General features: G+C 38.1%; 1 protein-coding gene across 1 annotated transcript in view; it reads left to right on the top strand.

The window, feature by feature from the left end:
- Positions 1-6234: 6234 nt before the first annotated feature.
- Positions 6235-20683, top strand: part of atp11b (ATPase phospholipid transporting 11B (putative)) — a 32767-nt gene continuing 18318 nt past the window's right edge. Inside the window, exons 1-15 of the mRNA XM_058072232.1 lie at positions 6235-6590; positions 10798-10914; positions 12183-12272; positions 13791-13871; positions 14535-14642; positions 16130-16258; positions 16526-16629; positions 17100-17147; positions 17460-17524; positions 17822-17903; positions 17993-18143; positions 18520-18717; positions 18917-19075; positions 19172-19359; positions 20201-20269. Coding sequence (XP_057928215.1) covers positions 6564-6590; positions 10798-10914; positions 12183-12272; positions 13791-13871; positions 14535-14642; positions 16130-16258; positions 16526-16629; positions 17100-17147; positions 17460-17524; positions 17822-17903; positions 17993-18143; positions 18520-18717; positions 18917-19075; positions 19172-19359; positions 20201-20269 — 1616 coding nt within the window. The 5' untranslated portion in view covers positions 6235-6563. The remainder of the gene's footprint in view (positions 6591-10797; positions 10915-12182; positions 12273-13790; positions 13872-14534; positions 14643-16129; positions 16259-16525; positions 16630-17099; positions 17148-17459; positions 17525-17821; positions 17904-17992; positions 18144-18519; positions 18718-18916; positions 19076-19171; positions 19360-20200; positions 20270-20683) is intronic.

Below are 20683 nucleotides of genomic sequence, written 5' to 3'. Positions count from 1 at the left end.
TCCCTTTCCCCCCCTCCTGGCCCGACTGGTAGATTAACCTACTGACTGACTGGTATGCACGGCTCAATTCCCAGACATTTGAGTCTGACTTGAGCTGGGAGTTAATCTACGTTAAGTAGCAACATTGGACTTTAAATATCAATAACATTTGACACTCTTCAGTAAGTAGCTGTTAAATGTTATTTCAGATTGGAGGGTTTTGTGCTTGTTTGCTGGTTGGTTGTGAGGATTATTTGGTAAATGTATTTCTTTTAGCTGGAAATTATGAGATAAAATGACAGGAATAAAACATTTAAATTGAAAAAAACATTAAAAATACCAAATTAAGATCTAGAAATTTAGTCAAAAATTGGACCATGCATGAATAATTTTGTGTTAAACTGTATTAAAATGACGCTCAGGTGAGATTTTATACATACATAGCTTGCCAGAAATTGAATGGCATTGTTGCTGGCCGCATGGTGACCCATGGTTAGCATGTAGGCCACACAGTCAGGAGATAGGGAAGACCTTGGTTCGATTCTCCGCTTGGGTATCACTGTGTGAAGTTTGCATGTTCTTCGAGTTTTCTCCAGGTACTCCGGTTTCCTCCCACATTCCAAAAACATGCTAGGTTAATTGAATGTGAGTGTGAATGGTTGTTTGTCTATATGTGCCCTGTGATTGGCTGGTGATCAGTCCAGGGTGTACAGCACCCAAAGTCAGCTGGGATAGGCTCTAGCATACCCACCACCTTAGTAAGGATAAGTGGCATAGAAAATATATAGATTGCTCGGCTTAAATTTTGTAGGTATCATGTCACTAAATGTACATAGTTAACAATATACAAATGAATTAAAAAAAAATCTTAAATCAAATTGTAAATAAAATAAATAAAAAATAATAGTGATATAAATCTACATACAAGAAACATTTTCAATAAGTAATACGTATATACAAAACTAACTAAAATAACAATACAAAAGGTATATGAAATACATATATGTACTGTATAACTAACTGCAAAGAATAATGAGATTTATTTTGATTGGTTATCATTTGTAGTAATATTAATTGTTAATTGCCTTCCATCTGAATCAATGTAAGCATTTCCATTTTAAGAGTAATTTTTTCAGTTCCGGGTGGTGCATTTGGGCTTTCAGTGGGCCGGCTAGACCTTTTACCAACAGACAAACCAATAATGATAGTGAATATGTATTATAGCAGAGTTTCAAACCAGTGTTTCCCATGTACATTAAGTTAGTTGCGACTGCCATGAGATTGCTGAAATACCAGTTGAAAATAATAATAAGTCCCCTTATCCTCGCATTCTAGGTTTTGTGAACTCCTATTGGTACAACAACAGTTTTGCATAGCATCATATTTTAACTACGGACACCCATCACAATCTGTACTTCTGATGCCAAAATAACTTTGTACAGACAGGATGTAACTATCCTCCTTCGCATCATGAATGTGGAGGAACAGCTGTGAGTTAAATGTTTCTGAGTGTGAATGTGAGGCTGCAGGTGTGCCAAACATTTGAGCGTGTGTGTGTGCTTGTGTGTGTGTATTGGGGGGAAGGAGGGGACATTCTCTTCTGGTGCTGGAGCAGAACAAACAGGGATTAGAGCCACACCACCATGCAGGTAGCAACAACTCCCTGTTCATCTACAAGCACATGCACACACCGACACATGCACACAAACAACCAGCTGCTGGGGCTTACATGATGTCAGGGCCATTAAAGTCATGTAGCAAGAGAGGGTAGACACGTAGATGAAAGGCTTGTCATTTAAACTGAGCGAACTATTAGAGGACTTATAATTGCTGATTGACAGACAGGTTTACCACCTCAGGCATGGAGGCTGCAAAGGGCCTATGGGACTACCCACACAACCCACCAGATAGTTTTGGTGCACTGTGAAATTAAATGTGCCTTTTCTTTTATAAAATGATTTCATAGTAAAAGCTCAGTTGGGGATGACAGCACATGCAAACTACTGCAGATGTCACCCAGGCATGATTGATAAGCTACAAAAACCTGGTGGAGGGTTCAACTACAGGTTTTTCCTGATAACTGTCGCATACACATTTACAGTTGTACGTGCAAATCTGTTACCTGGCCGGTTTATCGTATCACAAGCGCGCTCACATACAAGGGGCAAAGTCTTGAGTCTGCAGCAGCGAAAGACTATTCCACCATCAGCTAAGCCATGGACTAAGCTGTCCATCTGCTAAGATAAACCTGTTCCCAGCATGTCTGAACACATTGAGACACACTAGTCCAAAGCAGCTGCTGTTCTGTCGCTCTCAAGCTGGGGATCAGGGTGAAAGATGTAGAGAGAGGATGGTTGCCCAAAATGCCAAGGTCAGTAGGACCTACTGTTACTATAGCAACGGCATACACACATGCACATGAAATTACTTGAAGACATAATGTGAATTTCACTATTATCACAGTGACTTTATACAAACGCACCTCATTCATGGAGCTAATTTTGCCCAGTTCTAACGCTTTCTCATTCCAAGATTAAAATATCTTGATTTTACAATAAGCAGGAATATATTTGGAATACAGGAGGTGAATAAATGCATTGATTTTGAAGTTTATGTGGACTAAAAAGACCACAGAGTGCATAAACCTCTAGGAAAATTGGCATTACTCAATTTTAGATTTTGCTATTGGACCACTGGACCACCACTTTCAACTCTAAAAGCGTCAATTACACTGATATACCGTATAATCAAATTTTTCATTCGCCCTCTGAGACTGATCTTGATAAGAATAATTCCGTGAAGAAAAAGATTTGAGAGTTCTATTGTACAATGTACAGTTTTCTTACTGCTTCCTTGACTCAAGTATACATTTGTGCTTTTGAAAACTATATTATGATTCCACAGTTTCAATCTGTCATCCATAATTTCCTGTTCAATTCACCACCTCCAACCAAGCATGCTGTACCACAACAAGTGAATAGTTAAATTATGTAAGAACAGGAGAAATAAGCAGGAAGCAATTTAAGTCAGTAGACTGTACGGCTAGATGCAATACAACCAACATGAATCTCTGTAATGTAGCTTTAATTGAATTTTCTTTAAAATAAAACAGACTAAAAGCTTTAATGGCTTTAATTTGAGGTTTTCTGGGAGCGTTTGAACTAAACACTTTTGCATAGATCACTTTTAGTACTTCCATCCATTTTGTACCACTTATCGTGTTCATGTTGCGGAAAGCCTGGGTCTATCCCAGTCTGCCCAGACTTTGGGTAAAAGGCGGACTACACACTGGATTTGACAACAGTCAATCATAGGTCACATACAGTGACAGACATCTATTTACTTATTTTAGTACATTTTTTATTTAATTTTTACTATTTTTATTTAATTATTTTAATTTAATTATTTTTTTATACTTCATTTAAAAGTGCAGACTCAATGAAAACCTAGTGTCATGACTGGCCCTAATGAATGGGAAAGATATATACAATACATTGATGGTGCTTTCACTTCTCCTTGAAGATGCAATACCATAGATTACCCTCAAGAGGGAGACTGACACCAAACATTACATTTCTGTCAGAGAAAATAAAAAATATGGAAATTATGTTTCCATTATCATTATTGGACTGATTGGACTGAAGAAACCACACATAATTTAATTTATTGTTTTTCTAATTGTTTTGACAGACAAATGGGCATTTGGCATTTGGCCCAACATCCAGTCTAGAGGCCAGACCATTCATTTTCTAAATTGCTAAGAGGCAGGAACACGATTTCAGCTCCATTCCTCAGAGCCATGTTCCCTACAGAGAGATAGATGCTCCCTCTAATGCAATAAGACATTCATATACACACATACAAAGTGGGATCCAAAGCCTGAGTGAGCAACCATTACAGAGAGACAGGAAGTCAACTCAGAGATGGGGAACTTGTCCTAAGCCTATTAATACTAATAGGGGCACTTGGTGGTAATAATTGAAAGCCACTTAGCGCTGGTGTATTTACAAAGAGGATCAGCGAAGGCATGGTTAAACAGGCCTGGGGGATTAACTCTGTCCAATACTGTACACACTGACCAAAAGGCGGGAAGGCTAGAGAATATCTGCAATATCCCATAATGTATCATGCATGTCCTTTATTTCAAGGAAATATTACTGGGATTAAACGCAACTCCCCTGTGAATGACTGGCAACCAGGGTGGACCTCGCCTTTCTCTCAGTCAGCTGGGATAGGCTCCAGCATGCCCGAGTGAGGATAAATGGATGGATGAACACAACTCATCCATTAGCAAAAATACTGTAATCCAATAACAACAATGTAGCGAAACCATGTTCACTGATGCTAATGTAATCATTTAATGTCAGTTGTTTTATTTTACTACCAAACCATCTAGTCAATAAATGTGCTCAGTGAAGGCACTTGTAATATGCAGTATATCTGATGTTCTAATACAAATTTGGGAAAGCAGCCAGGCGCTATCGGGTACCCTGCCATCCATTTCTATGACAGACGTCAAGGCCATTACAGATCACTGCTGCTGGCTGTGACACACAACGTTTCAACAAGTAGTGATGGTGTATAAGCTTAAAAAATGCTTTATATACACTGTCCAGTCATTTGGATGTCTTCCTTCACATGAAAAACTTTTTATGTTGATCTGCCAAATGTATTTTTTGTCTCTAAAATAAAATATTAAAAATAATGTTGATTGCTGTGGTCATGGCTTATGGAGTTATGTAAGTCAGTGTAATAAGGATTACACTGGCAGTCACATGGGAAGTACAGCTGATCTGAGTGCTCGCATACAAACACGGACAGATAGCAGATTAACCGCAGGATTTCCAGAGTCAATCTGTCTTTTAAAGATGGCATTTCTGCTTTTACTGGATATTAAGTTGAGAAAAACACAATGAGATACATAATTGTAGCTGTTGTGTATAGTTGTGACATGTTAAAAGTACTGTAACAGGCCTATTGGTGAACTTTATCATGGATATATATATATAATATTATATCACATTTTTGTTGGTTATCTTAAGGAACAAATGTGAAAATGTTGGGTGAAATGCAAATATAGTAATAATTTTGTTCAAACTGTCACACATATTAATATATATCTTTTGATCTATGGTCCATTACAATGGGGTATCGGGTAACAAGTTCTTGCAAGTTCTCCCCCTGCGTGCTTGGGTTTTCTCCATGTACATTCCAAAAAAATGTGAGGTTAATTGGTCACTCTAAATTGAAGTTGTTCTCCATGGCTTCTCCAAACTCTTCCCTTGTCTGAGTTTTGCCAAAGAGAGTGCCAGAACTACAGACCGCTTGGTCTGCTGGTATCTGTCAGCTGCCTCCGAAGTCCCATTCCCATTCCCATTGGTCTCCTTCTTTAACTTGACAGCATGCCTCACCACTGATGTCTACCAACGCCACCGATTCACATTCCCAGGCCCTCACATTGCGGCATCCAACCCCGACTTTATGCTTGACACCCTTATGCTTGAACATGGTGTTTGTTATGGACAATCTTTGACGAGGACATGTCCAATAACAAAACACCGCTTAGGTTCAGATCAGGAGGGCCTTTCCTCCCAATCAAGCCTTGTCGCTGCCAACATGATCGTTGAAGACCTGAAGGCAGAGGGGAACTATCCTCTCCTCCATCGGGTTTAAATCCAACATACAGGCAGGCAACAAGAATAAAGTCCTGCGCCTTTCGAGCCGACTGGTTCCACAGTGTGTTGAGGTGAGTCCAACTATACGGGGAACTTCACCTCGCCCACCAGCTGGGGCTCCTTCCCCACCAGAGGCGTGACATTCCACGTGCCAAGTGCTAGCTCGCTTCTGTAGTCGAGGATTGGGCCGCCATCCGCCGCTACCCAACTCACTCCTGACCCCTTTGGCCATTGGTGTGTAGGCCTGGCCACCAGATGCTCGCCATCATGACTCATCTTCAGGCCTGGCTCCATACACACACATATATATACATATGTACTATATATATACATATATATGTGTATGTACGTATGTATATATATTTAAATGATTTGATTTCATAGTGCTGGGACAGTGTTTTTTTTCCAGTGTTCAAAGTAGTTTAAATTCATTAAATATGCAATCAGATGTGAAGGATTAAAAAAACATTATTTTCCAGTTAATTTTACTGTGCATGTATACATTTTATTTCGGTGCGTAACTATCTGTGTACATATATACTTAATTACACAGGGGGCGCTGCGAGGCCGGCTAAAGAACGCACACACAGGCACACATTGCGCAGAGCGGTGCCACAGAGGAAACAACCGTGGCAGAAAGAGCCGAGATGTAGCGTAGCTTGCTGGGACTTCCTGGCCAGCCGTCTGTCACTTTTACAGTGAAGCGTTTGTCTAATATTTCCACAAAATGGGAAACGTCGGCTGCCATTTCTCCTACAGTTACGATGTATGAACGTGTCGCGTAATGCGACGAAGAAGAGTTGCCTTTGGGAGGGATACATTTATGTTTTGGGACGGTTTTACGGGACTAGCTAGTTGCTAGTGGTGGCTAGCGACTGCTCTGGCTCATTCGATCGTATTTTTGCAAGGATGCTACGATGGATACGACAGCAGCTGGTAAATATTCTCGACCAACTTTATCATAGTGTTAGCATCGAACTAGCTTTTGACGCTCATTGTCTGAATTAAACCTTGCAGCAGCCCATTAAAATATGGGCGAACTTTAGTTGGCTAGCTAGCGTTGCCGTTTAGCTGTTGCCGATGTGTCAAAATAATTGTGTTGGTGACATTCAGGTATGCTTGGCCGACCGCACAGATGGCTAACATAAACGTGTTGAACTTAAATAAGTCATTGTGGTAATACAGGTAGTTCTTATTTACTGTACGTGTTAAAACTTTGTTAGCATTTAGTTGGTTTCCAGCTGGACAAGTTTGTACTCACTCAAGCACACTATTGCATTTGTTCAACTTTGCAAAGTCAGTTTGAAGTTGGTTTGCCCTAAACTGCTCTAAAGTAGTAGTTACCTTTTGCTGTGCTTCCGTTTCTTTGCTCTATTGTTGTGTTTGTACTTTAAGTTAATTTCTATTGATCAGTTATTAGGTCTTGGGGCTTGCAGCTTGTGATGTATAAAGGCGTGGTTGTCATTCATGTAGAACAGACGTTTTTTTCTTTGTATGTGACGTTACATTGCCATGCAAAGCAGGAATTCTTCTTCAGCATTTGTAATTAACATCCATCCATCCGTTTTCTATGCCACTTATCCTCATTGGGGTCGCATGGGGGTATGCTGGAGCCTATCCCAGCGGACTTCGGCTGAGAAGTGGGGTACACCCCGGACTGATCGGCAGCCAATGGAAGTTGTAATTAACCCGATAGTGTTATTTACATGTCATTTTAATCTACTGACTATAACCTTCCAAATGAAATAAGTTTGATTGCAGTGATTTGCATACCATTATTTTCATAAGTGTGACGCTCGTTAGAGTGGCGACAATTAATCAATGGTTAATTGGTTACCCAATCAATTGACAGCTATTTTGGTAATCGATGAGTCGTTTTTTTTTATTTAAATATGTAAATATTGTCTGATTTAGGCCTCTCAAATGTGACATTTTTTTATTTCCATTGTCACTCATGAAAGCAGACCTTTTGTTATTGTTTTTTTAGCCAAAACAAGATATTCACACACATCAGCTTTGACAGTTGTGAGCATTTTTGCAGACTCAACCATTAACTGTAGGTGTTTGCTTCATATTAATTTCGTCCGTCTGTGGTCTAACCGATTACTCCATTATTTGAAACAATAAGCGTCAAATGAATTGCATTAATTGAATCACTCATGAACGTATTGTGTACATATGTTCTACTGAAGGTATTTGACAAACATTTAGATTTTTTATTATAACATTACATAACATTATTTTAACAGAATACTCAAGCGGAAACCTGGTGTTTGTGCACTTCTTCGCTCTGTCAGTTCAAAAACTTCTATTTTGAATAAAGAGGCGGGAATTAAATATGTGATTTATCCATTAATTGAAAACGTAATCGACCGATTAATCAGTTATTAAAACAATTTTCAGTTGCAGCCCTAATGCCACTGCAAAAACAAGTATTTAAATGGAATTAATTCGTGTTGTAGTAAAATGAAAGTTAGGATCTAATCTGTGCATGTATGCTTAAATTTTAGCCCTGTACTTTATGATTCACCGCTTCTTCATCTTCATGTTCATCGGATTGTGCAAGAGATGGCCCATGCTTTTTTCTGACCCTACTTTCTAGAGACTTTATGTCCATTAAAACAGTGTCTGCTACTTTGTATTAGGTCAATTACTTTGACCCATCCCATGCAGCTGAATTATCTTCATCATATAAGTTCATTATTATTAGACTGTTGGTCTGCCTCAAAAGTTTTTCTTTAAAACTTTATTTGACCTTGTTACCAACTCACATATTACTTATCAGCTAGTTCCTGGTGACATTAATCCTCATTAAGAGCGAGGTTGGAAGAGGTTAATGTGAATGAGTGCTAATTGGCAAGGAAAGACAAATCTATTATTGCAGGCTTTTAATGTCTTCTTTCAGTAGCCTTGCAGTCTTTGTAATATTAATGGTAAACAAGCTACTAATCCAGCCTTTTTCTAAATGCGAACTGTAGTGTGCTCTCGTTCACATTTCTTTGTAATACTTGAACAGTATTTTATAATGAAGGTTTTGATGAAGGTTTTGTGTTAACATTTGCGGCTTTCTAGAACGGATTAATTGGATCTACATTATTTCTTATGAGAAAAATACGGGTACCATCCGTTTTGGTTAGAGTGTGGCCTTATAGAATGAAATAACAATGCTAACCGAGGTTCCACTGTAGAAATTAGATAGTTGTGAACAACTTGTTTTTATTGGTAGTTGCGGAACATTTAATGGAAAAACAAAATCCCAAACAATGTTTTGCAATGCTTTATAGAGTGGAACATTTAGATTTTGTCACTGATTTGTTGCGTTAAGCACATTGCATCCATAATTCTACCTTGTGCGCTGCGTATGGGCCACATTACGCTTCATAAGACACTGTACATTATGTCTAAACGTTATGTTTTCCTCAACCCAGATGTGTTCTTTCACAGCAACACGGATGATATTGTCATGCAACTTGGGTACACTGTGGAAATTTATTTTGCTTACTATGCTGTGCTTAACATTAATTTTGTGGCATTCTCAGATATGGTTATATTTGTTCATATGTGTAAAATGTTTGAGAAATAACTAACATATAGTATATGCCAATGTTGGTTCAATTGTCACTTATGATTTGTAGCCTCGCTTCAGGATATTCAATTCATGATGCCACATGTTGTTAGCTATTTCTTCAGCAATGCTTCGGTCATGTTTATATTGCCGTTGTCAACAATCATACCATCAAAAGCACACTACACAGTGTGAGCACAGGCCAGCAGGGGCCAGGAGAGGAAGGGTGATTTGCGTCCCATTCCAGCCCAGTACGAATGTCAAAGTGTAATTGCATACCTGATAGACACATTTAGTGAGCACTTGAAATCAACGGTATGCCTACATATAAGCAAACAATGAATATATGTAACCAAATAGTGATACATAAATAAAGTAGCCATGTGTAATAATTAATATTTAGGTCATTCACAATATATGTTACCTTTTATTAACAAGACACCAGTTTTTCCTGTTCTCTGTGTCTTGGGTGTCATTTTAGAATCAAGGGCAAACACTGACTCAGTGTAATGCCTTTTTGAATGGTTTGCACTAAAGGAAAGAAACCCAATACTTTAACCTTTTTCTTAGAATTGACTACAGAGCTAGTACTTGAATTTTCTCATATATGAATTTATATGCGACATTATGTTCTCAACTACATACTGTTTTCCACATGAGTGTGACCAAATGTGGAGATGTGGTCAGAAAGAAACACGAGTCAAGGCTAAAATGTTTATTTTCCACTCAACAATCAGGAAAGACTCGGTTGCTAACAACAATCACATGTCCTGGAAATTGATGTTTGTAGAGAAATATGACCTGCCACTATGAAATAATAACGTAACAAAAATTTCTATTGTGATATTTTTGCCCAAGATAATCATATCGTCAGAATCTCAGACCGGCCCATGCCCAAGTGTGATGGTAATCTAATGTAATGTCTCAGTAATGGAACATTACTGACTACATACTACATGTACTACATATACCTTTTGTCTTTCAATATTTTTTGACTAATAATACACTATAGGCAACCATGACACAGCTATCATTTTATGAATAATTTTTTTGGCCTAAGAGGCTGTAGTGCATGTCGCGGTATGGATTTTAGGCCATATAACCCATTCCTATTGTAATGTATTAGAGCTGCAAAGATGCATTAAGATTTGATTTAAACTTTATCATAGGCTTATGTTTTCAACTGTTGCACTTGTAAACTGTGAAACGTAATATTTGACTAACTATCTGACAAAGTGAGTGCAGAAACATTATGGGGAGCTTTTTTCTACTACAAAAAGTATGCCTATAACATTGAACAGGTATTTTAATGCATATTAAAGCACATATTGTATGTGTATGCATGTATGGAGTTCACTCTTTTTGTGCAGAACTTGTACAGCAATGACTCAACAGTTACTTTACCACATGCGGTTTTTGTCTTAAACATCTCACTTCCTGACATATCAATGTTTGAAATTATCATGAACACTTTCTGAGACAAAGTGGTATTAACAGGTCATTAAAATCCCACCTGTGGCAATGGTAATGGTTTAATTTTCTTCAATTGTTCCAACTGATTTTGCTCTGTCTCTACAGGGCCTTGACCCTCCCCATCAAAGTGACACCAGAACGGTTTATGTAGCAAACCGCTTTCCCCAGCATGGTCACTACATACCTCAACGTTTTGCTGATAACAGAATCATCTCATCCAAGGTACTTGATTTGTGTGTGTTATGTTATGTTGTACTTGTACTTAAAATTTCTCAAGGTACAATACTGTGAAATGAAACATGGATTAGTTTACACCTTGAAGATAAGAACCATCCAGAATTTGTATGGAAGGTTCAAAAAATGACAAGTTTATAGATTCATTTGTTGAGCAGTCTCATCCATTATTTTACACAGCTCCTACAATAGTTTAGCAATACATTACATAATTTTGTGTAAATTTTACTGCGTTGTGTTTTTTTCTTAACAAAGACAATCTATAGCATAGTGTCGTTGGGGCGTACTTTCCGCTTCCCAGTGTGCTTTGCTGTTTTTTGTGGGGTTTTTTTGTAAATGGCTGGAAAACACAAGGTTAGCTTACATACACATAGTAGTTGGTTAATATTCTGCACTATACGTTGGTAGTGTCTTGCCTGTTTTATCTACCTAATGCGTTGCTGTGTGCAGTTGTTTTGACACTACTACTTGTAGCTAATAATATTTTTTCTATAAATGCCAAAATTATTGAATAGTTGTCGATAATTAATATAGCACAATCATCAACCAGCAGAAGTTCTTATCGGACAGGCCTAGCTACTAGACAATCAGCAAGAAACCTGGTGAGAAAGAGACCGCTGTTTTCACAATAATTTGGATGGACAGGAGTCGACCAAAGTCCAACCTGAGATATTTACAGCCCTGCTGATTAACCTCAAGGAAAGTGTGACCTTTTGCTTGCAAATAAGGGTTTATTCACCATGTACTCAGTTATGATTTGCTTGGGGATAAAATATTTATTTCCATTTCCTCATTTCCTTATTTTACAAATGCTTGAGCATCCCTCTACAAACCTCCTAACCTCCCCTATTTTGTCTTTTTTAAGAAATTAGTTCAGGCATGCACGTAACACAAGCCAACTAGAATGTGAGTCAAATGTGGTGCAACAAATAGTACTGCAAGTTGTTATTTAATTTAAAATAATTGTAGGCGGCCTATAGTACCCAGGCAGAAGCAGCCTGTCATTGCCTCTTTGTTAAGCAAAGATCCTGAAGTCGGCTGAGTGTTCTTTATTAGAAGACGAGAGCTCATTTAGCAGCCAATTTTGTCATCAGTTGTCATCAAGTAAAACATACCATTGTCATCTAAGAAACGATAAGACTGTGCTGAACAAATCAAAAATGTCACTTCATACCATGAGGTTTATATATGTACAAGTGCAATCATGCTATATTATATCTATAACACCAGACTGTTGTTCTCTCCTCCTATTACAGTATACCATTTGGAATTTTGTCCCCAAGAATTTGTTCGAACAGTTCAGAAGGATAGCCAACTTTTACTTTCTGATCATCTTCCTTGTACAGGTAACCTCACATGTGCACGCACACATCCATCCACCCACCCACCCACCCACACACACACGCATTCATCCACTCATTATTTGTACATGCAGGCTCATGTTGCCCCGAGTCTCCTAATGGTGACGAGGCCCTCTGACTTCATTCTTTCCTCCTCTGGATATATAAATGTGTGTCTTGTTTGGGTAGGAGAGCATTAGTGACTCATCAACTTCTGGGCACCAGTAAAAAGTCTGGTTCCGGATTCAAATGTTGTTGCTTCACATTAACTAAAATTTGGAGCTTCTCTACTATCCTAAAGCATTAGCACTTCACTAAGCATCAATCAGCCCACTCAAGTAAAATTTGGCTTACAAATTTTCGACCTCTCCAGATTTATTAGAGCCTGTGTAGTGAAGCCCAAGCAATTGACTTGACTCTGTCTAAAAGGCTACATTTTCACCCACTCAACTTGTCAGTGAAGCTTAAGTCATATTTGCTTCTTGGAATAAAAGACCTCTTTTCTTCTTGAAAGGCTAATCTGACCGTTTTTAGTTGAGCGGAGATGGATCCTTAGTTCATTCTTTCTCTTGTCAAACCCTAGAGTTTGAATAAGCCTATTATTAGTGCCAAACTAGGGAAATTCAGGAAAGCATGATGTTTCCGTCCAGGAATTGAACTGACGACCTCTTGCAGGGTTTGGTTGGTGTCTTTATAGGACTCAAATTTCACAGATATCCTTCCGACCATGGCAGATGAAATATATTTGGTTATTTTGGATACGTAGATTGCCTACATTGGATACATTAAGGGTATCTTTCCATTAGTGTGTCTAATGGAATTAGTGTCATTGTAGTCTGTTTCCTGTCAACACATCTGAACAGTAATTTGAGATATTGTTATCAATATTTCGAGATTAACTTCAGATATTCTGGTTGGAAAATTATTAATTACTCATTTTAGTGGCACAAACTTTTTTCAAAAATCTGTGTCAACTGTAACATTTTGAAGACATGAAACATAACAACAATTGCCATATAATAATAATATAATAATCTTTATTGTACAGAATGTCTTAGATGTTTTTGTCACCCTAAACAAAATCTCAGACTCCAGCATACCCCAGCAAACCTAGCGAGGACAAGAGGCATAGAAAATGGATGGATAAACAAAATCCATAAATGCATACTAGGCTGAATTTTGTGTCGTAGAATTTGCATCAAGCAACTAGATGTGAGATATTGAGCCATCAGATCCTCTCTTGGGTCTAACATCAGTGACATCTAATCTTATAGATGTCCTTCTGGATGAATGGGCCGAAAAAATTCCCGCAAACACTGTAATCTCTTGTAGAAAGAAGAGAGGAAGTGGTAACAGACAATAGATGCAGTAACCACCTTTGTCTGTAATGTATAGTGTACATGAAACCAAGATCCCTTACAGTGAGGCAATTATAGTAGAATTGCCATATGATGAAAAAATATTCTTAATACGAAAGAGAGATGTCTGTGTTGACGTCTTTTCATGTTTACTTTGTCTTTCCAGTTGATGATAGACACCCCGACTTCCCCAGTTACCAGCGGTCTGCCTCTTTTCTTTGTGATCACAGTAACTGCCATAAAACAGGTGAGCACGTTAGCACCCTTCGACTTCCCCCTTTCACTGAGTTAAATGCAGAACTATCACAATTCAAGAGTAAGTGGCATGAAATGCAGCTGAAAATGTGCTTAAAAGGAAGTTCAGCTTTTTTTTTTTTTTTACTTGAAGCAGTGTAGCGCATCAACAGTGACTTGCCCACTTCGAGTCGAGTTCTGGTCAGATCTCGGTGATGAGGAATGTAGTTCTGGTTAGTCGGTTGGGGCCACTTAAGTCAACAGTTTGGCTTCTCAAAACAATATACGTTCAAAAGAGTAATACAAGTGCATCACAAAAATGTCTTTGAAAGAATCAGACCTCACATTCGCTCGTTTTTACTTTCTCGGTTTTATCACTGCTCGCTGTGCCAGTCGATTGTTGTGTTTGTGTCCCACATGTAAACGCTGTGAAGCGCACGCACACAATTACTTGCTTGTTTTAAAAACAAAAAGTCACCGTGGTAAAATTCACATTTGCAGTCCAAAGACAAGAAAGTAGGCAGCTCTAATAATATCTATTTACTGAGTCTCAAGGAAGTCTGAAAAAAGTATTGATTTTGAAATGTCAAATCCATAGAAACACTATATACAGTATAAATAAAATTTTATGTGATGTACCCCCCCCCACCCCCAAACATGTTGTTTGTCCTCACAGGGCTATGAGGACTGGCTGAGGCACAAGGCTGACAATGAGGTGAACGGGGCTCCTGTGTTTGTTGTTCGAAGCGGAAGCCTGGTCCAGACAAGATCCAAAAACATCAGAGTAAGAAGACATACAAAGTCAAATCCTAAAAGTTTTACCACAAGCTCAAAGGCATTCTCTTGAATTCTGAACAGGCCTGGATTTTTTTTTTTTTTTTTACAGAAAGCAGTCATCATGTACCTAAAAAATATATTTTCACAAAACACAGCAAAAATTAGTATTATGACAAGCATTGGGGTTTTATCCTGTCCTGAGTGTCCACTATCTTAATATACATAGTGTAAGTTGCTTTTCAATGTTATGAAGAAATTATTTTGTTTCTACTAGGGTTTACCAACAGTATCTGATCAACACTTATTGAAGTGACGGATTATTTGCTCAAGTATGCTATTTTACGTTTCGGATGCAGCCTCCAATATTTTAAGAAAACGGATGTTACTGTTGGCCTTAATCTATGCCAACAACAACACACAAGTGCGGTAGTGTAACTTATAGACTCACTCAGCAGCGCCCTGTACATTTGCAGCAAACGCAGCACACAGTTCCGTTTGTCTGCCAACCACGTCACTATAACATTCAGTGATGTCTAAGGTGCCTTCACTGACCCCCAGACCTGCAATTACTTTATTTAAATTAAGATATTGTGTTACGAGATCATGCGTTACTAAGTCTTTTTAATTAAAATATGATGATATTCTCGCTTAGAGAAATTTTGTCTCACAGGAACAGGACAGCCAGAAGTCTGAAAAAGTATGTTGGTGCAGTACTATATTTTCTCATTATAGTTCTCTCAAAAGTAATGTTAAAATATCGCCTCGTCCAATTCTCCTGCACCGTATAGTCGTGTCTCGTCTCATTCTCCTGCACCTTACAATCGTGTTTCGTCTCATCTCACTGTACTCACCTCGTCTCGTCTCGGGAACTGATTGTATCGTGACACAACTATTTAAAATGACTTAAATGTATCTGGGCAATGCCGTAGATTTCTTGTTCTTATGATCTGTATTGAGCAGTTAAATTCAGATGTTATTTAAATTCATTTTCATTCTACCATATAGGCTCAGTCTATGGAAATTGACATGCTATTTAATATTATTGGTCACATCCAAGTCAGTTCTGCATTGAGTCAAATTGAATGAACATAAATATTTTGAGTATGGTGTCTATTATTGCCATATGCTGTGCAACAGATTTATTCTACTCAATCAAATTGTTTGGAAACTTGTATGAATTATTCATTTGTTGCAGTTAGTCTTTTAAAATGTCACATTTGTTTTCATCCCCTCTTATTGCTATGCAATGGATATCTCAGCATTGCCAGACTTAATATGTGACTACAGTTCAAAACATTAACTCTTATGCGCCCGTTGCGCTCGCTTAAGCTTCACTTCCGCTGACATTTAAACTCACTGACAAGGTTACAGTTGAATGAAGTATTAAAATTTATATTAAATACACGGCAGCTGGTAAATTCAGCAATATGCATTTTAAAAATGACTAGACAGTGTTTGTTGTCCATCATCATGTTTTCTGGCCTATTTGCTTAGGTGGGTGATATTGTCCGTGTGGCTAAAGATGAAACATTTCCAGCTGATCTGGTGTTGTTATCATCAGACCGTTCAGATGGTACCTGTCACATTACCACTGCCAGCCTGGATGGGGAAACTAATCTCAAGGTGTGTGTGTTTTTTGTTTGTTTGTTTTTTACAGTTGCACAGTATATCTTTTTTGTTGTTGTTCTTTGGGATTTTCATTTTAATACATAATATAATTATAGAGTGGCCTTCACAGCATTGTAAAAACAACACATCCAATGATGGCACAGTGCTTAAGTCATGGATACCAGTAATTGAAATGATTTTTTTACAAAGTCAGTATATTTGTTATTTTTTTGTTTCTTTCAAATGTAATGAAACCATTTGTGTGTGTGTATTTATTTGTAGACCCACTATTCTGTGGCAGAGACGGCTATATGCCAGTCCGTGTCCCAACTGGAGGCCTTGCAGGCTGTCGTTGAGTGTCAGCAACCGGAAGCTGACCTCTACAGGTAATTTACAACTGTGTGTATCATACACATGAAAGTTACCTTTCAAGCCACTGTTTTCCTGATTTTTGCATCGTGGACAGTGTCCCTATTCTGTTCCACACACATTCGTATGCCTTCCTGATGTCCACGAACCAAAATATTGATTGAGTTTCTATGGTTATCATAGTGACGATGCCCCCACCGCCTCTTCCTTGCTGTCACTTTTATGCTTTTCTCTCATTAGCTTTCCTTTGTATGCTGAAATGTTATTTATATACAAAATCCTGTTGGTGATATATTGCACACTGGGTGCAGAATTAACATTTTTTTTCATTTCATTTCATTTTCTTATATACAATAGGGAGTCTTCATAAGTCTGGACATGCATGACACCTTACAGTACATACCACATTAGGTGGATAAAGCATAAAGTGTAGTTATATGTTCTATTCTTACTTTTGATCGTTTCACAATTTTATGATTGATTTTAGGTTTGTTGGTCGAATAACAGTTGCTCATCATGGGGAGGAGATAGTAAGGTAGGACCTGATTTATCTGTATATGAAATGTGTAAATGTCTGCTTTAACAAGTGGTTTTCATTAAATAATTGCTGTAAGGAGCTCTGAACACACATTAACAATACACTAAAAGTTAATCCCAAAGAGTCAAAACTACTCAGAAATATAAATAACCTCGCTGCTGTGAAGCAAATGTATATCAATCTTGATTAGTTCTTAGAAGTATCACCGTTTTCCCCACTGTGCTTTCATTTGTTTTTTTTAATCTTGTGACCCATTCTCTTATTGTTGTGTGACTTTGTTTTTTTCTGTTGTTTTGTTTTGTTTGCCAGGCCACTAGGTCCAGAAAACCTGTTGCTGCGAGGCGCACGGTTGAAAAATACCAAAGAGATATTTGGTGAGTTGTACTGAGATGTTAAAGGGACTCCAACTTGTATTTCATGAAAAACACACCAAAAATACCATTGGCTAGTGTGTGTGTGTGTGTGTGTGTGTGTGTGTGTGTGTGTGTGTGTGTGTGTGTGTGTGTGTGTGTAAAATGATAGCTACTGCATCTTTGGGAGCTAAACTTTGCCAAATTGCTATTAGTCATATGGATTTTGTCCTATGGTAAAGCCTACTAAATTGTAAAACTACAGTACTGGTTTAATCTTTGTGTCCTCATGAAGTCATGAAGTTACTGTATGTGTTTTAGGTGTTGCAGTTTATACAGGAATGGAGTCCAAAATGGCCCTCAACTATAAGTGCAAGTCTCAGAAGCGTTCTGCAGTAGAGAAGTGAGCATTTCCATTCCCAAACCAACCTCAGTGAATATTGCTATGTTTAAGTTTGTCCATTGTATATTGTCTTTTTGACCTTGCATCAGGTCTATGAATACTTTCCTTATCATCTACCTGGGCATCCTGCTGTTTGAGGCCGTCCTCAGTACCATTCTGAAGTATGCCTGGCAGGCTGAGGATAAATGGGATGAGCCTTTCTACAACCAAAAGACAGAACAAGAGAAAAACAGCAGCCCGGTTAGTAGTTTCTTTGGTTTTTCATTTAATTTATTTTCATTTTTGTAGGGGTGCAGGCAATCGGCTCCAAATATAAATTGGAAACAGGACTTACATGGAATGTTCACTGCCTTTTTCTTTTTATATCTAAGCAACAGTATCATTCCACTTTTATTTTCAGAGTGGTATGAAAATGTTTTTCCCCCCTTTCTGATTTTTTTTATTTTATTGCATGTTTGTCACACTTATATGTTTCAGATTATTAAACAAAGTTAAATATCAGTTAATGACACCATTAAATGTATTTTTAAAATTTTAAAAAACGTTACAAAACATACAGTTTGTTTTTCCTTTTTTCATAATCACTATCTTTGTTTTTTCATGTTTGTTCCTACAGATCTTGAAATTCATCTCAGACTTCCTGGCATTCCTGGTCCTGTACAATTTCATCATTCCTATCTCACTCTATGTTACTGTGGAGATGCAGAAGTTCCTCGGCTCCTTTTTCATAGGCTGGGATTTGGATCTTTACCATGAAGAGAGTGACCAAAAAGCTCAAGTCAACACCTCAGACCTCAATGAGGAACTGGGGCAGGTATGGAGTTCCATAAAGGAAAAATGGAATCAACAGTAGATTACTAAATGTACAATTGTTGTAAATGAGGGCAAAAATATATTGCTATAAACTGTTTTTGAAAGAAATTTAGAATTATACATTTCGTTAACTTGTTAAAATCGTCTATGTTATGCTTTGTAAAGCAGCACACCATGTATGAAAATATGTTGTTTCACAGGTTGAGTATGTGTTTACTGATAAGACGGGTACACTAACAGAAAATGAAATGCAATTCCGGGAGTGTTCGATCAATGGAAACAAGTATCGGGAAGTTAATGGCAAACTGGTGCCAGAGGGACTGACTGAAGATTCACCAGATGGCTCTTCACCCAATTTGGTAATATATATACTGTCAAATGATTTGATCCAAAATTGGGAACTTGATTGCCGAGATGAATAACTGATTGTTTTTTTCCACTTCTTTTTTATTCAGGTTGGTGAAGAATTGTTATTTCTCAAAGCGGTTTCACTGTGTCACACAGTTCAGATCAGCTACGACCAACCCGACTGCCTATCTGGAGCAGGAGACCCATTCTCCCATGTTAATGGCTTTTCGCAGAATGAAATGGAATATTATGCTTCTTCACCTGATGAAAAAGCTTTGGTCGAGGCAACAAAGAGGTACATTTTCAATTAGAATGATTTAAAAAGACAATTTATGCTTGTAACTTTTGGAGCAAAGTGTTCCCTTATGTACATTTGTTCAAAAATAGAAAAACTGCCATTTAAATTTTAGGTGAACTCATGTTTAAGTGTCCAATGCAGCTGTTTTAATTTAGAGGCAGCTTTTTTACAAGGTGGAGAGTATTATGAAAGCAATGGTTTGTTTATAGTGTATAACAAAAGCAAAAATATTCAGAATTCTTCAATATAAAGTTTAGGTTTTGAGCACTGCAGTGCCGCAGGAGGTACAGCAGGTCGTCCAGAAACCGGAAGATTGGTGTTCTGATCGAGTCACAGTCACTGTTGTTGTGTTCTTGGGCAAGACACTTGGCCTACCTTGCCTCCAGTGCTGCCCACACTGGCGTATGAAAATGAATGAATGTTTATTGGTGGTCAGAGAGTCCGGAGGCACGAATTGGCTGCCATGTTTCCTCGGTCAGCTGTGTCTGCAGATGTTCATTACCGCCACCAGTGTGTGACTGAAGCGTTCACTGAGAAGCGCTTTGGGTGCCTTGTAAAAAGGTGCTTTATAAATCTAATCCATTATTATTGTTCACTATTACTGTAATTACAAGGCACTGCAATGCAAACAAAATGCACTTACTCAGGCTGCCTCGGGCCAAATCGGGCCAAAAGGTTGTCAGAATAAAAACACTTGTGTTGGATATCAGTGTGATTTAACAGCTGCTCCAGTGGCGCAAAAACGTCGGAGAATTGGCTCTATCGTTCAAATGCAACTCTTGAGTGTTTAGACTCTCTGAATTGTAACTGTTACTATGGTCTGTTTTTGTGTCCCTAGAATTGGTGTGGCCTTTACGGGTATCAGTGGTGACACGATGGAAATCAAATCATTTGGCAAGCCAGAGAAGTACATTGTCATTGTTGTCACATTATTGTCACATCAAAGTTATTTGAGTAGATTATTGTCAGCTCACACTTGTCACCCATTGTCTCTATTTATGAAGTGAATATACGTATATAAGTATTTATTATATCCGTAGTGGAAACTACTGGGGATGCTCCGATCCAGGTCTTATGATGCTGATTCTGATACTGATACAGATATCGGACTATTTGGATTTTGGATTATTTGCTTAGCCTTCTGACTGTCACGCACATACGTGTGTACGAGATCACACCGTGAGCCACAAACTCGCAATACTCCATCAAGGATTGGTTCATCAAATGCCAAATAAAAAAATTCAAATGATATTAAAGCTTTTAACGTACTACCCCAGTGGCAGTTAACTTCCACGCAGCCGTGGGCAAGACACTACACCGC

Source organism: Doryrhamphus excisus, chromosome 5 (assembly GCF_030265055.1).
Source record: "Doryrhamphus excisus isolate RoL2022-K1 chromosome 5, RoL_Dexc_1.0, whole genome shotgun sequence".
Taxonomy (NCBI): domain Eukaryota; kingdom Metazoa; phylum Chordata; class Actinopteri; order Syngnathiformes; family Syngnathidae; genus Doryrhamphus; species Doryrhamphus excisus.
This window is presented reverse-complemented; position numbering and strand designations above follow the sequence as displayed.